Genomic DNA, 16,741 nt, shown 5'->3' on the forward strand with positions numbered 1-16,741 from the left:
CGCCTTCCAACCTGTCCAGTCCCCGGAGCTGGGATCGATCCCCGAGTCCCATCCCAGGCATGAGCCTCCTCCCATGGCTCCCTGCCCCTGCGGCCTCTGCCCGTGCCGCCGCCTCGCACCGCGGCTCCCTCGCCAAGCCACTACCGGGAAAGGCCGGTCCCGAACCGCGGCTTCCCCGGCTCCGGGGGCGCCGCGTGACAGCCCGGGCACCCCGCGACCCGGCCCGGGATCCCGGACCCCGCTCTGCAGCGCTGCCCGGAGGGGAGCGAGGCAGCGGCGGGAGGACGGAGGCTGCCGGGCAGGCCCGGGTCTCCCTCCAACGCCTCCCGCCGCGCAGGCCCGGCCCGGCCCGGCCCGGCCCGGCCCGCGCGGGGCCTCGCGGAGCGGCCGCTGAACGGCCCGGCCGCGCTCGCCTCCATTTTCCCCCGCAGCAGCGCTCCCCGCCCGGCGGCGGGCCCGGGCCGCCGCTCCCCGCGCAGGCCGCAGGCGGCGGGCCCGGGCTCGGCCGGAAGCGCGGAGAGCCGGGGGACGCGATGGCGGCCGCCGTGTGTCCCCCCCCCGCGCCGCGGCCCGCGCTTCGCCGCCCGCTCCTCGGCTCCCACCTCTTGGTTGAAGGCGTTCACGGCCTCCATGTCGGCGCTGGCGGCGGGACGCGGCGGGCAGGCGGCGGGCGAGGCGGGCGGGCGGCGCGGCAGGGCCGGTCGGTGCCCTCAGGGCGCGGCCATGATGGCGGCGGCCATGGCGGGGCTCGCGGGCAGCGCGCGGCCCGGGCCGACCGCGCGACGGGCGGGGGGGGGCGAGGCGCGGTGCACGCCGGGATCGGCCGGGCCTCCTCCCGGCCCACGCGAGACGTTGGGCGGGAGGGATGGCGGCGCCACGTGACCGCTCGGCGCCATGTCAGCGCTACCCCCGCTGTGGCGGGCGGGAATGGTGGCAGCGTCAGTACCCTCAGCCGCTGTCACCGACACCGACACTGCCCTAGCCGCCGGCACAGCACCGCTGTCCCAGCACGCCCCACCGGCGCCGCGGGTCCCCCCCTCACAGCAGTGGGGCGGCTGCTCCTCACGGGCTCGGCTGGGTCCGGCTGAACTCGGCTCGGTTCGGCTGAGCTCGGTGCCGCTCGCTGCGTTCGTCTCGGCTCGGCTGAACTCGGCCCTGTTCGGTTGAACTCGGCTCGGCTCGGCTCGGCTCAGTTGGGCCAGGCTCAGTTCAGAAGAGTTTTAGGGCAGCTCAGTGGGTGCAATAAAATTGAACCATAGCAATAAAATTGACCATTCGAAATGAAATGAATTTTGGGTCCTATCAGTGGTTTTCTGTGGGATATGAGCACGGAGTATTAAAGCCTGATAAGGGATGTGTGACTAACTTGTAAGCATTTTTGGGTTTGCAATACACTGGTTAAAAAAAAAAAAATTAAACCCCCGATATTTATATTTATTTTATATTTATATTTATATTTATATTTATATTTATATTTATATTTATATTTATATTTATATTTATATTTATATTTAGTTGTGTTATATTTGAGAGAAGAGGAATAAATCCTATGCAAGAGACAGCTCTCAGGTCAAAGATGATAACAGAAGATAAAGATGATTTCCTTGGTACTCTGGAGAAGCACCGATACAGTCCTAACCTGTGGTTTCTATTAAACTTTCCGGGTATTGGGGAGCAAATAATTTCTGAGAGGCTTCACACCTTCAATTTAAAAGCTTTTTTTAATTTTTTTTTTTTTTCTAAATTACTGCTGTTCTGCCAGCGCCTGCAGTGGCCAGGAGATGGCCCTGATGTCCGCACTAAGATTAAAACCAGGGAAAACACAATTTTCCCTCCCTGAAACTGTATCTGAGGAGTGTCAGCAAATCTCTTGGGCCGATGGTGATGAAAATAAAGATTATTTCCCACTGAAAAATTACTAAAATCTATTACAAATATAATTCATAACTATAATTATACACCCAGTTTATTAAAAAACCCCAAAAAATAAAACTTTTCAACCTTTACTTTCCTTCTTCTCCTCTAAATCTATTACATCCCTGTTAAAAATATTCAATTTCCCCCAAATATTAAAAAAATATTTCTAATATTTAATCTAATAAACTTCCTCTATACAATCTACAGCTTCTCTAAAATAAAATCGAAAATTTCCAAAAAAACTAATAAAACCACTAACCCAAAAATAAACACAAAGATCCTAAATAATATAAAAAAATTTTAAAAATATAAACCAAATCGTGAAAAACTTATCTAACTCTATAATCTAAAACTTCCCACATAAACAAATTCAAAACCCAACTAAAATAAAAAAATACCTAAAAAAAGAAAAAAGGTTTGATCACCTCTGAGTTTTTTTGTATTGTGATGTCAGTGCATGACACACAGTAATGCAGGAATTAATACATCATGATGATGATGATGATAATGATGATAATAATAATAATAGTAATAATACAGTGATGTCAGTAATTATAAAAACATCATTATCTATATATACACACATATACACACATATATATATGTATATGTTTATATATATATATCTATATCAAATGTATATATAAAATGCTTCAGTTGCAAACCTCGCTATTTGGCTCTGCTTGGGTTTTGTTGTGGATTGGGGTTTTGATTTTTTTTGTTGGGTTTTTGGGGTTTTGGGTGGTTTTTTTGTTGTTGTTTTTGGTGGTTTGGGGGCGGTTTTTTGTTTGTTTTCTGTTTGTTTGTGGGTTTTTTGGTATTTTGTTTGGGTTTTTTTTTGTTTTGTTTGGGTTTTTTGTTTTGTTTTGTTTACTTGGTTTTGGTTGTTTTTATTTTTGGCAAGATAGCCCCCCCATCATTTCCAACGTAAAAAATCAGTTAAACAAACTCTGCCAAAATAAACATTCCCGTGCATGTGTGTGTAGATCCACTCTTCCTTAAAGACAGGAAACAAGTGGTGGGATGGGTCTGGCGGTTCTCCTGCTCCTCCAAAACACGGGAATGCTGCAGAAACGGGGGTGTCTGGAGCTCCACATCTCCTGGAAGCACTTTGGCTTTTCCCTGGATTTTAAGGTTCCATTTCCTGTTAGTACCTGCCTCTTTCTTTCACAGCACAAGGGCTTGGTTTGGTTTTGGGTTGGTTTTTTGGTTTTGGTTGGGTTTTGGGGTTTTTTTGTTTGTTTGTTTGGGTTTTTTAAAATTTTTTTGTTGTTGTTTCTTTGTTTGTTTTGTTTTATTTTTAGTTGATTTTATTTTCATTTTTTTACACGCCTGTGGATTTTTGTGTGATGAGAAACACACATTTCAAAGGTTTTTGGTTTGCTTTTTTCCCCCCAGTACACGCATTTCTGTGTTCTGATTTCCTGTAATTCCCCTATATCCACAAATATGGGTCCTATTAGGAAAATATGGGCAAGCCTAGAGTGGATTCTAGGAAAAATACCTTGCTGTAAAGTATACAAGCACAGCTGGGAATACATTCATGTTGAGTACATGTGCTTGCAAATAAGATCTTTTATTTAGGTGTTTGACTCAGTGTGGGGATTGGAACATGCTTCAGAAGTCATTACTGCCAACGTTTTGGGAAGATTCTTCAGGCTTTTCTGTATTTTTGATATTACACTCTTTGGAAATCAACCAGCTGGCACTGAGGCACATTTGGCATGGGCTGGGAGGATGTGTATTCTGCTTTCAGTGTCCCTCAGGTCTGCTAGCATCTTATTCACAAGATTTAGGAGATGAAGCTCATGTAATTATGCTTTTTGCACATATTTTTGTGTTTTGGGAAAACGAGGCCCTAATTTGGTAAAGGAGTGACTAATTTGTTTATGTTGTTTTTGGCTGCTTGATTGGATAAAACCTTGGCTATTGATTGCCCAAACATTTCAGTTGTAATGCTTGTGTATAAAAAGTGATATACATTTGATATACAAATGCTTGTATATCACCCTGTGATACTACCAGGGTTACTTCTAAAAATAAACTTCTGTAAAAATTGACTGGTTTTAAATATTATGCTTTATTTTCGTGTGGCTTTGGTCTGCTTAAAATTTACTTACTCCAAGGTTCACATCCACTTTTCTCACCTGTCCTGTCTCCCCTCCTGTTTTAATGTGTGTTAGGGGGCAGACTAAAGGAGTGCTTGTGTCATACCAGTGAGGCAAAACCCTGCCGTGACATAAATACCTAATCCCTAGGTGTTTAAACACATCCCTGGATTCACTGTCCCATTTGCCCTTCACCTTTCCATGTTTTCCAGCTTCCTCTGTGCTGTCCCTCTGCATTTCCCAATGCCAAGCTCCTTCAGCCTCCTGCCAGGAGGAGTGGAGCTGCCTCTGGCAGGAGATAAAACACTCTCAGGTGAAGGGATGGAGCTGGGAAAAGCTCCAGTGGAGCTCCTGAGAGCTGACCAGACCCTATCAGCTGATTGAACAAAACCCAAAACCCTCCCTGTGTGCTTTGCTGGACCTTCCCCCTCTCTCTGTTCCAGCAACTCCAAATTCTGATGGCAAAGCTTCCTCTGGATTCTCCTGCTGACACCCAGCACCAGCCTCCTTCCTGCCTGGCCCCCAAAAAACACATCTGAGTTTGATTTGAAGGTTCCCAAAGAAGGAGGCTTTGCCACAGTGCCTCGCTGGGTTGCTGTGCTGCTTAATTACCCTCCCTGTTAAAAATATGTGTCTTATTTTACAGCCTGAATTTGTCTGGATTCAGCTCCCCAGCCCTGGATCTCATTATGGCCTTGTCTGCGAGCCTGGGCTCCCTCTCAGGCACACACACGCAGCCCTCCCTTTGCTAGCCCCGAAAGGACCAAGCTCCTCCGCTGGAAAGTTTCTCTTCAAAGCTTTTTTTCACTCTCAGAGCTCTTTCCTGAATTTTCTGCAGTTTACCAGCTCCTTGACTTGCAGGATAATTTTAGCAGCCTTTGTTTTGCAGAGATATAGCCGAAAACTCCACAACTTTTGTGAAAGTTGTAAAGCCAGTGTGTTTATTGCAGCGCTGGAGGCATGTGGGAATCCTTCCCCTAAAATGACATGAGTACCTCTGGGAACTTCAGGTCCCTTTTTATCCCCCTCTCAGATACATATGCATGTGATTTCACAGTAGGTTCATACATATTCATTTTTAGGAATTTCGCTGTGACATTTGCCGCTAGTTCTTCTTTATCAGAAAGAATTCCTAGGTCAGGCTGGCTTGCTCTCACAGCAGTCTCTGTCTCTCTCTATCACCCTCTGTCTCCCCCCCTTATCTCTGTCCTTCATTGAAGCAGTTTCTCTGAGCCTAGGCTTTGCAGTCAGGCTAAATAGCTATGGTTTCTAGCCACAGACTCAACTCAAAAATGTACATTTCACCTAAATCAAAATGGGTTTCTACCCTGGAAAATTTCCACTTTTCCTCACCTTTTTTTTTTCCTTCTTTCCATTTTCTTAAGGGAAAACGAGAAGAAAAATCCTTTTTCTGCTTGTTTTGCCTTGGGCCAAGGACTAAGATGTTCTTTTTGATAGGCAGGAGGGCCCTCCCAGTGCCTGAGTCACGTTATCCCTTTTGGCCACTTCGGAGCAGACAGGGTCTGAAAGTGCTGTCAAAGCCAGAGTCTTCATGAGTAATTCCTCTCCCCTGCCAAATATTTCATGGCACTCAGTGCTCATCAGCCAGGTGGATCAGTGCTGATTCAAGGGAGAATGTGCTTGCTGCAGAAACAGGTGCAGGAATGAAAAACCCACTGGGTTTTGTGATAATCACCCTGATACTCAAGCTCCATCCTGTAACCGTGTAAATATGCAAACCCAGAGCTGTGGTTTTATCTGTGTTGGTTTTTTCTTCTTCTTCTTTCTAGAAAGTCTGTCGGTAAAATATCCAAAAATTTTATTTGGAGCATTCAGGAGCTGCCTTCCAGTTTTCCACTGAAGAATTTACAAGGATGTGCTGACTGGAACCTCTCTCCCCCTGAGTGTTTGAAGCAGCTTTCCCCCTGGAACCCCTGGGATCAGAGCCCAAGTGCCTGCAGCAGCCACAGTGGGAGCTGGGGGCAACAAACCCATCTCTGTAATAGGAGAAAGAGCAGCAAAATCTCATGGGAAATATGATTTCACCAAATATGATTTTTTTTTTCTATTCTGCTGCAGGGGGAAGTTGGAACAAATGGTCCTGGAGCTCCTCCTGCTTTGTGCTCCTTGAACCAAGGTGTTGGGGGGCTTGAGATTGGAAGAGAGACTCTCCTGAGACTGGGAAATAAGCAAGAAAGGGAAAATAACCTGGAGAGAAACAGGGATTTGAGGGGGATTTGTGTCAGTGTGGAAAGGGAGCCTTTCCTGGGCTGGAACACAGTGGGATGCAAAGGAGCTGTGTTGGTTTTCTTGGCTTTTACGGACACGGGGGGCAGCTGAGGGGCATTTTAAAAGATTTTATTCCATTATCAGCCTCGATGAATGGTGGGACACGAGAGATGTAAAACTCACTGCCATTCAACACACCCCATCTCAGTATTTACACACAAATACACAAAACTAGATGAAGTTTCTGTGAAGATTGTTTTGCACAGAGCAGTGGGAGGGAGGCTGTGCAGTGTGCAGCAGAGTTTCCCTGTGAAATGCACATTCTGGGCCTGGTTCCAGCTGGGGGCTCCCGATGCTGTGACCCCAAGCCCCCAGTTTGGAGCAGAGAGGCAGGAATTTGCTCTTCCCCTCCTCTGGGCTCTGTCTTGACAGCTGAGAGCGGCCAGGGAGCTTTTGCAGCCACGCCCTGAGCTGGAACATCTGGAGAGTGTGCGCTCCCCGTGCAGCATCCCCGGCTCAGGAATGTTCTGCCTCTCCCCTGCAGCCACAGGCACTGACCCCGGGGCACAGAGCAAGATGCTTGCCTGGGCTCTGGCAGCCAGGCTCAGGATAACTCATCCCAGGGGAGTCTGGCTGGGATGCTGCTTTTTAAACCGTGGCTGTCTGTCCAGGCTGTTAAACTAAACCCAACAGAACCCTTGTACAGCAAATAAATGGGCTGAAATAATTAAACCCCTCAGATTTTGGTGGCTGAGCCACGGGGTTCTTTAGTGAGCAGGTGACCTCTGCCAGGCCAGCCCTTCTTGGTCCTGCAAGGGAAGTGTATCCCAAGTGCCTCTGGAATAAACCAACACTGCATTTTTACATGGAAGTGGTGCAGGTGACAGAAAGGATTTCAGTGTAACTAATAAACACATTTCTTTTTTAATTTTTTTTTTCCCTTTTTGGGAGGTTCAGCCCAGTTAGTCCTTCTTTTAAGCATGCCAAGGAAAAACCTTGAGCTGAAATACCTGTTGGTTGGAATATGTATGGAATAATGCCAAGGGCAGGGACACCTTCCACTGTCCCAGGCTGCTCCAAACCCTCTCCAGCCTGGCCTTGGACACTTCCAGGGATTGGGCATCCACACCTTCTCTGGGCACCTTGTGCCAGGGCCTCAGCACCTCCCAGGGGTTCCCAATTTAAAACTGAATCTATTCATTTGAAGCTGGTGTCACTTCAGGAATGTTTCAGGTGCTGAGCCCAGCCCAGAGTGCTCACCTGTGAATAATTGCACACCTCATAACTGGGTCTGCCAGCCCTGAGCCTTTGATGTGCTGTCCAGAGACCTGAGTGCAGCAAGGAAACTGAGATTTGCAACTGAGCCTTGCAGTCATCACCCAGCCAGTCTGTCCTGGGCACAAAGGAAAACCCCTGGGAAATGAATGTTTTCAGCTGCAAAGCACCCAGGTGAATTTTCATAGCTTGGTACCGGGCTGCATTCATTAAAAAACCTTCATTCAAGGTTTTTTTAATCTGATTTTCCAGCAGCTCATTCAGCCATCCAAAAGTCTCTCATGCTTAAGCAAAACATGGGGGTCTTTGTTCAGGGGGGGATCGCTGCTCTGGTCACATTTTAACAAGGTGTTTGGAATATTTCTTGCAAGGAAGCATTTGAATATCTGCAATATTTTTTTTTTTTTTTTTACTGGAAAAACACCCCTTACTAGAGATGCAAGCACACAGCCAGTCCTGGGTTGGGCTCTGAGGAATTTTGATATTTTTTGACCCATTGCAAGGAAAAGGAGGAGAGTGAGGAGATACAACTGTACATTTTTGCATTTTGGGGGGGCATCTTGTCCCTGTGGTGTGGCACAGGAGGGTTTGGAGCAGCAGCGGTCCCTCCTGGGGTGTAGAACTTTATTTCAACCCCATTTTTAGCCTCAGCATGCTCTGGAAAGGCTCCCAGAGGTGAGGAACACCAGGACTGACCCCAGGAGGCCACAGCAGGGGCTCTGCCAGCATTCCCCACACCTCAGCCCTTTCCCTGCAGGATGCACCAAACCCAGGGACTCTGGGCTCCCTGTTCTTCACATCTCATCCATCACTGACACCTCAAAGCTTTCTGAAAAGACAGGGCATTTCCCACCCATTTCACATCCTCTGGTGTTCCCTTACATGTAAATGGGACTTTAACCAAGGTCCTAAAGTACACCACAGTGTGCCCTGCAAGGAGCCCTACCCAGCACTCCGCTGAAATCCAGAAATTGAACTTCCCAATCAATGGGAGGTGAAAAAGAATAACAGCACCAAGGCAGCAACCCCCTGCCAGTCACCCTGGTGTTAAATTCCATTGGATTCCATTAAATTCCATTTGCTTCATGACACCTGCAGGAGCCCGGTTTGCGTGCTGGCTGTTGGGGGACAGAAGCTGCAGGGAGCAAACTGGAGATTCTGGGGGGAACACGGCTCTGGCAGAGAGTCTGGAGGGGCAGTGCCACATCACCCCACTGCCAACACAGCCAATGCTTCAATGCTCACTCAGGTAAATGTCCATGTTTATACACACGTGTATATGTAACTCCATTCTGAATATTTCTGAGGGTGTCCTATGTCCAAAGACAAGTTTTAAGCTGGGTTTAGGAAGGCCCCCGTCCCTGAGTGGCATCTGCAGGACCCAGGCACAGGAGTCACAATGTCCTCAGCTGCTCCAGGACACCCCTGGCACATGGAGAGGGTTCTCTTGTCCACTGTTGTCCCTGTTCCTGTGCCAGCAAACACAGGTTCTCTGCCTGAACTCAGGGATTCAAACACCTTAAACCCCTCAAAAATTATCTGAGAACAAATATATTCTCACTTCAAAAAAAAAAAAATCTCCTTTAAATTAATTTAAACTCTTTTATATCTGAACCCCAAATATTACAAAATTAAACAGCTGTCAAAACAAACCCCCCCCAAAAACCTCAACCCAAGCCCTGCAAAAAGCCCCAATTATTTTAAAGCAGGATGAGACACCCAGGAAAGGATAAGCAATAACATTGACTTTCTCCTTTTTCAGCCTATCAGCACTAAGTCAGGCTATCTCTGTGCCCTGGCTGCAGTCAGCAGTTAGCCACAGGCTGCTGATGTGGCAGGGAAATGTTGAATTACCACCTTTAAAATGACCAGGACAGATGTACTCGGTGCCCTCCCGCAGCACAATTTCGAATTTGTCAACTCTGCCCATTTGTAGAGCACTGAAGAGCTGTTCTGACACTGTGGTGGTGGTAGTAGTGTTAGACACATGCAAAAATATGTGATTTTCTTTGTAAGAACATCATAACTACAAGGACTGGAATTCAAGCTGTTTAAACAACACAAAATTCTGAAAGTAAGCTGATCAATGGAGTATTATACCCAATGTCAATATCCTCATTATGTTATCACCCAGCACTAACTCAGATTAATTGTGATTTATCAGAAAAAAAACACATACATCCAACTCCTGTATCAGACTTTGGAAAATTTGGTTTTTGCGTATAACCGTGGTGGACGATTTCAGAACTCGTATTCTAAGAGTTTCTACATCAGCAAATGTAGTCAGTAGAAAAGAATAGCTCAAAAAGAACACAAACATTAAAAAAAAAAAAAACCAACCCAGTGTCACTATCCTAGCAGTAGCCAGGCACCTTCCATATAAAAGGAACAGCTGAAACAGATGCTGGCTTCCAGTCTGTCTTTTCACAATTTAAACATAAATAAGATCTTTACTTCGAGGAAGCTTTTGTTAGGGAGTTGTTTTTTTTTTTTTTTATTTAGTTAATTTATTTGGTGTAGAAAAGGGGGAAATTCCTTGAGATTTTCAGGTTGAAGAGAGTGACAGTGCTAGCAGTAGCAAGGCCTCATAGAAGGTTTTGTGCTTGCTCTGAAAACAGATGAAGCTCCCAGTAAGGATCCAGCCCAGGCAGACACTGGGGATTGGGCCCAGGGGCTTCACCCTCCCCTGTGGCTGTAAAACCCCCAAAAACCCATTTTTCTGCAGTGCTTTAAAAGGCTGGAGATGGCAAAGGACAATGCTCTCAGGGTAACTCTGGATTTCTCTGCTTTTGTGGGTATAAATCAAGCTCTGTATTATTTTTAGCAGCTTGTTATTACAGCTTTTGCAACCCGAGGACAGACTGCTGCCTTTAATTCATTAGTAATTTCAACAGTTAATCAGAAAATGTCATTACCTAGAAAGTCTGCAGCTCAAAATAAAGCACGCTGGAGTTAAATTTAAATTAGAGCCCGGACAGCAATGAATGCAGCCTTTGATCCCCTTTTCATCCAGACTGCACCCTGATGGGCACAGCTGGACAGGATGGGAATGGTGAGAAGGCCTGGTAAAGGGATACTGGCAACTCATTAAGTCCTGGAGTTGAGGCAATTAAAAAAAAAATCACTGGCTTCTTTCAGAGCTCTCCTCCTGTTCGCTGCAATGGACATTTCTCACCAGTTTTATTTTTGAAAGGGGCTGATTTTCGGGTGTTTGACTGCAAAACACACCATTAACATCTGTCTGATCCTCCAAGTGGCCAGACCACGTTTCTGTTAGCCCAAACAAAGGCAGCCAGCTCTGCCTGCCTTCCTCTGAAGGGATATTCCTTTAGGCAGGGAAAGAGTCTGGCTCCAGACCCTCTTAGCTCAGCCATATCTTTAAATAAGGCAGGATGCAGGCTCTTCCCAAGCTGTACTTTCCATTCTCCCAGTGTAACTGTCGGCAGCACAGCTTTTTAAACCCCTTTTTTTCCCCTTTTCCCCCTTTGTTCCCACAGAGGAATGTTGTTAAACCCCTCACATTTGTCATGCTGACCAGAGGAGCCGTGACACAGAGCCAGGCTGGCCGGGGAACCACCCTGCCTCACCTGTGCGAGCACTCGGTCACCTTCCCTGCAAACATAGGGACAATTCTGGTGCCTTCCCACTCCAGATTCTATGGAGGAAGCGTCAGTGAAGCTCTCTCCTGGATGTGTCCTGCCAAAGTTCAGCCCAGCTGCCATCAGCTCAGGTGGTGAAGTGTCCCTTCAAATGTATCCTCCACCTCCCCACAAGGCACCAAACCACTCCTGGGATAGGTCAGAGGACGTTCAGACTCCTGTTTTGGGTGGCCAGGTGCTGTGATGCTTGTAAATGCACCCAGTACATGCAATGAGAGGAGATTTTCAACCCAAATTATTATTTATGGGCTTTGAAGCTTTCCCTTCTCCAGTTTCTGCCTACTGGGACGGTGCTGGGTTTCTGTTTTGTTTGAAATTTCATCTGGAGACATGTATTTCAGTGGAGCATGGTGGTGTGGAGCCAGCTCCAGGGTTTCCAGCCCTGAGAATGTATTTAGCCACCGGGAACGCATTTTGGAGAGGTCAATGAGAGATTCAGATGGAATGTGGTCAGTGGAGACAAAAATCCACGTTAAACGGACAGCAGTGAGATGCAAAATCAGAGTTACCTTTTTAAAGAGTCAAAGAAGAGCCTAAAAAGCAGGGAGATGTTTGTTCACTGATGGGAGCAGGAGATGGGATGGGATGGGATGGGATGGGATGGGATGGGATGGGATGGGATGGGATGGGATGGGATGGGATGGGGGAGCCCTAGGTCGGCTGCTGCCAGGTACAGCTGCCCCCCAACAGGAGGTTTTGCTGACACAGCTCACATCTGTTGGGGTGTACGTGGTTCCTTTCACGTTTCCAAGTATTCCCAAACACAGGCACATAAGCAAAACTTAAAAATGTGGATTATGCTAAATAGGGGCTCCTCGCGGCTTCCTGGCTAACACAACTAAAGATGGCTTGGAGGTTAAAACCCTCGTGAGCCATTCAATGAATCAACACAGGGCACAGGGATGCGCTGGGATGCCGGGGAGCAGCGGGGCTGTCCGGTTCATTCCCGGCACAGGGATGCGCTGGGATGCCGGGGAGCAGCGGGGCTGTCCGGTTCATTCCCGGCACAGGGATGCGCTGGGATGCCGGGAGGGCAGCGCTGTCCGGTTCATTCCCGGCACGGGGATGCGCTGGGATGTGGGGAAGCAGCGGGGCTGTCCGGTTCATTCCCGGCACAGGGATGCGCTGGGATGCCGGGGAGCAGCGGGGCTGTCCGGTTCATTCCCGGCACAGGGATGCGCTGGGATGCCGGGGAGCAGCAGCGCTGTCCGGTTCATTCCCGGCACGGGGATGCGCTGGGATGCCGGGGAGCAGCGGGGCTGTCCGGTTCATTCCCGGCACGGGGATGCGCTGGGATGCCGGGGAGCAGCGGGGCTGTCCGGTTCATTCCCGGCACGGGGATGCGCTGGGATGCCGGGGAGCAGCGGGGCTGTCCGGTTCATTCCCGGCACGGGGATGCGCTGGGATGCCGGGGAGCAGCGGGGCTGTCCGGTTCATTCCCGGCACAGGGATGCGCTGGGATGCCGGAGGAGCAGCAGCGCTGTCCGGTTCATTCCCGGCACAGGGATGCGCTGGGATGCCGGGGGAGCGGCGGGGCTGTCCGGTTCATTCCCGGCACGGGGATGCGCTGGGATGCCGGGGAGCAGCGGGGCTGTGCAAACCCCGGCTCTGCACCGCGGCCGCTACCGCCGCCTGCGAGCGGATTGAATTACGGCAAATTCGAACTGAGCTGGCCCTGCCTCCCTCCCTGCCTCCATCCCTGCCTCCATCCCTCCCTCCCTCCATCCCTCCGCCCCCTGGCCGCTGCCGGAGCGGGGAGGAGGCTCGGGAGGGGCGGCAGCGCGGCCACCCTCGGCTCGCCCCGCCGCAGGAACTTCGCTGAGCGCCCCGGGGACAGCGAGGCGGGCCGGGCCGAGCCGGGCCGGGCAGGGCAGGGCCGGGCATGCCGGCGGCGGCGGGCGATGGGCTCCTGGGCGAGGCGGCGGGCGCGGAGGCGCGGCGGGCGGCGGCGGACGGCGGGTCCTTGCTGGCAGCCTGGCTCGGAGCCGCCGCGCCCCGGGAGCGCCTCCGAGACTTCCAGCACACCAAGAGGGTCGGCAACTACCTGATCGGCAGGAAGCTGGGAGAGGGATCCTTCGCCAAGGTCCGCGAGGGGCTGCATGTGGTCACCGGAGAGAAGGTACCGCCGCCTCCGGGGGTGAAACGGGGCAAAACGGGGGAGAACGGCGGGAGAACGGGGCTGGCCGGGGAGCGGGCTGTGCTCAATCCCTGCCGGCCGGGAGGGTGAGTCTCCGGGAGAATGGAGGGGCTCCTCCGGCTGGATGAAGGAGCCCCTGGCGAGGATCGTGGAGCTCCTCCGGCAGGATGGAGGAGCCCCCCATGAGATGGAAAGAGTTCCCTCCGAGATGGAGGAGCCCCCCTGAGATGGGGGAGCCGCCGGGGAGGATGGAATAGCCCCCCGGAGGATGGAGGAGCCCCCGGCGAGGATCGTGGAGCTCCTCCGGCAGGATGGAGGAGCCCCCCGGCAGGATGGAAGAGTTCCCTGTGAGATGGAGGAGCCCCCGGGAGGATGGAGTAGCTCCCCGGGAGAAAGGAGTAGCTCCCCGGGAGAAAGGAGGAGCTCCTCCGGCAGGATGGAGTAGCCCCCGGGAGGATAGAGTAGGCGCAGGGGAGGACGGAGTAGCCCCCGGAGAATGGAGGAGCCCCCGGGAAGGATCGTGGAGCTCCTCCGGCAGGAGGGAGTCGCCGCCCGGGAAGATGGAGTAGCCCCCGGTAGGACGGAGCAGCCTCCGGGAGGACGGAGCAGCCCCCTAGGAGGATAAAGGAGCCCCCGGGAGGACGGAGGAGCCCCCGGGAGGACGGAGGATCCCCCCCGGCTCCAGCCGTGCCCGCCTTCCCGCGGCTCCGCCGGGCTCCCGCGGGGCAGTCCTGCCTTCCTCCCGCACTACTTCGGCTGCCGTGACCTCTCTTTTGTCCCCCTTTCATTTTAACATCTTCCCCCGGGTTTGTTCGCTCGCTTTTCCTGGCGAGAAAAGCGGGGTTTTTGGTGACACTTTGTGTCGCTGCGGAGCCGTCCTGTCGCGACATGTGGCATGCGGGCACGCACAGGTGCTTGTCGCGCACCTGGCCCTGGGAGGGGGCACAGTCTCGAGTTGTTGGCGGAGCACACGGCGGATGCGATGTGTTCGATGGTGGAGATGCAGCCCGGATGGTTCTTCCCCAGGGTGCTGTTTTTTGGCAAAGTCCGTGCAGGGGCTCTGCTATTTTTGGTTTTTATCCGGAGCGCTTCGGCAGAGGCTCTTACCCATCAGTAGAACGGGTGACGGCGTTATCAGGGGCCGGGCAGGGCAGTGAGCGCAGCAAGGACGAGCCCCCGGAGCCCCCAGCAGAGAGTTGTGCTGCTCTTGTTGATCCACACAACTTCTGAGTGCTGGGAGGAGAGAGAGCCCGGGGGAGCTGGGAAGGGGCCTGGAGCCCCAGGAGAGGCTGAGGGAGCTGGGAAGGGGCTCAGCCTGGAGAAAAGGAGGCTCAGGGGGGACCTTGTGGCTCTGCACAGCTCCTGACAGGAGGGGACAGCCGGAGAGGGAACGGGGACAGGAGGAGAGGGAACGGCCTCAGGTTGGACATCAGCAGGAATTTCCTCGTGGAAAAGGGTTTTAAACACTGTCAGGGGCTGCCCAGGGAGGTTTGGAGTCTCCATCCCTGGAGGTGTCCGAGGAAGGACTGGGGGTGACATTCAGCACTCTGGGCTGGGGACAAGGAATGGGAATGGGGCACAGCCTGGACTGGGTGATCTCAGACGGCTTTTCCAGCCTCAGTGACTCTGGGATTCTGCGAGCTCTGGGATTCTGCCTCTCGTGCGACCCTCACAGAGGGTTCCCTGCCAGAGCAGGGGGCTGGGGCTGTGTTGGTGTCATTCCCTCCTTTTGGTGTCATTCCCTCCTTTTGGTGTCATTCCCTCCTGCTCCAGCAGCCCCGGGAAGGTGCCGCTGGGGGTGATGGCATTCCTGCACTCCCGGGCAGTGATTTCCTCATTCCGGTAAATTTGTCACGGAGAGAAACTTAATACGGGGCTCTGAGAGTCTCATCGTGTGAAAAAATGATAAGGTTTGTGAATATTATCATGTAGGAATGCATAAAAAAATAAAATAAATAAATGTTGCTCTGCTCTGTTACCAAGCGTGTGCTTCTCCTTGGTAACAGAAACATCCAATGATCCTGCAGTCGATAAAAGGCACATGCACACACACGTCCTCCCCACCTCCACGTTTTGGGCTTGCTACATTTATCTCAGTCTGTTAAGAGGGGAAAAAAATAAAAAAGAGCCACCACACCCACCTCTGTCTCAGCTCCCAGGTCTGCTGCTTGATTCGGGGTTTTCTTCTCCCTCGGTGTCTCAAATAACACACACTGTGACAAAGTGACAAGCAGAAACTCCAGAGTCACCCTTCCTTCCTTCCTTCCTTCCTTCCTGTCCATCCCTGGGACAGGCAGGGTGACCTCTGAGCTCTGTCTGTCCTGCTGAGCCCTGTCCATCCCTGGGACAGGCAGGGTGACATCCCGGCTCCGTCTGTCCTGATCCTGCACTCTGGCACTGGCTCAGGACCAGTCACACGCTTCCAAACTGAGTGACTCAATGTTCACCTTCCCAAGTCCAGCTAACTGTGGATAAACTCAAGTTAATGGGTGGGAGAGAAGAGTTATTAATTGTTTGCTTCAACCTCTGAGCGAGGTTCCTCCCTCTCAGCCCAGGGGTGGGTGCTTCCCATCCCACTGAGGATTTCACCCTGGTGGAGCCTCAGCTCTCCTGGGCACATTGTCTGGTGTGGCCCCTGCTCAGAGGAGCTGAGATGTGCCCAAATTGGCTCTGCCCACCATCTGCTCACCTGAGCTCCTTCCTTGCCTGGCAGGGGTGTGCGTGGTGGGACCATGGGCACAGGGATGGCCTGTGGGCAGCTGCTCCTGGGAGGAGGCTCTGTGGGGACAGAGCTCTGCTCCTGGCTGTGCAGATCAGCCACTCCTCGAGCACCTCCACCAGAGCATCCTCCAGTGACCTGCAGCATCCCTGCTCTCCGCCAGGCTCTTCTGTTCCTGCTCCCATTCCCACCTTGCTCCTCCTCAGAGGGGAAGGTCACTCCTTAGGGGCTTGGTGCTGTCCCCACTTCCATGGCCTGGCGTAGATTTTTGTCTGTAAAACCATTGTTGAGCTGAGGGCATTGCCTAAATCCAGTAGGATTGTCCTAAAGCAGAATCTTGCTTGTGCTGAGCCAAGGGCACTGCCTAAATTCAATAGGATTGCCCTAAAATAAGTGTAAAGCAGAGTCTTGCTCGTGCTGAGCCTAAATTCTATAGGATTGCCCTAAAGCAGAGTCTGGCTTGTGCTGAGCCAAGGGCACTGCCTAAATTCAGTAGGACTGCCCTAAAATAAGTGTAAAGCAGAGTCTTGCTCGTGCTGAGCCTAAATCCTGTAGGATTGCCCTAAAGCAGAGTCTTGGCCCTGCTGTCTGGAGCTGTTCTGGCAGAGCCTGAGCCCTTAGGGTCACTGAAATGTCACACTTCATTCGGGGGGGCCCCAACAGGTTTGGATTTGCAGCAGACTTTAGCAACTCTGGA

At 51.4% G+C, this 16,741-nt stretch overlaps 2 protein-coding genes across 4 annotated transcripts in view; one reads left to right on the forward strand and one right to left on the reverse strand.

Annotated features, from left to right (window-relative positions):
• SCAF4 (SR-related CTD associated factor 4) overlaps nucleotides 1–680 on the reverse strand; it is a 29,031-nt gene extending 28,351 nt beyond the window's left edge. For both annotated transcript variants that reach the window (XM_066571837.1, XM_066571836.1), the window contains exon 1: nucleotides 603–680. In XM_066571837.1, the coding sequence (XP_066427934.1) occupies nucleotides 603–632 (30 nt within the window). In that variant the 5' untranslated portion in view covers nucleotides 633–680. The remainder of the gene's footprint in view (nucleotides 1–602) is intronic.
• Nucleotides 681–13,070: 12,390 nt separating this feature from the next.
• HUNK (hormonally up-regulated Neu-associated kinase) overlaps nucleotides 13,071–16,741 on the forward strand; it is a 42,363-nt gene continuing 38,692 nt past the window's right edge. For both annotated transcript variants that reach the window (XM_066571838.1, XM_066571839.1), the window contains exon 1: nucleotides 13,071–13,307. In XM_066571838.1, coding sequence (XP_066427935.1) covers nucleotides 13,071–13,307 — 237 coding nt within the window. The remainder of the gene's footprint in view (nucleotides 13,308–16,741) is intronic.

This window comes from Molothrus aeneus, chromosome 2 (assembly GCF_037042795.1).
Source record: "Molothrus aeneus isolate 106 chromosome 2, BPBGC_Maene_1.0, whole genome shotgun sequence".
In the NCBI taxonomy this organism is placed as follows: Eukaryota; Metazoa; Chordata; class Aves; order Passeriformes; family Icteridae; genus Molothrus; species Molothrus aeneus.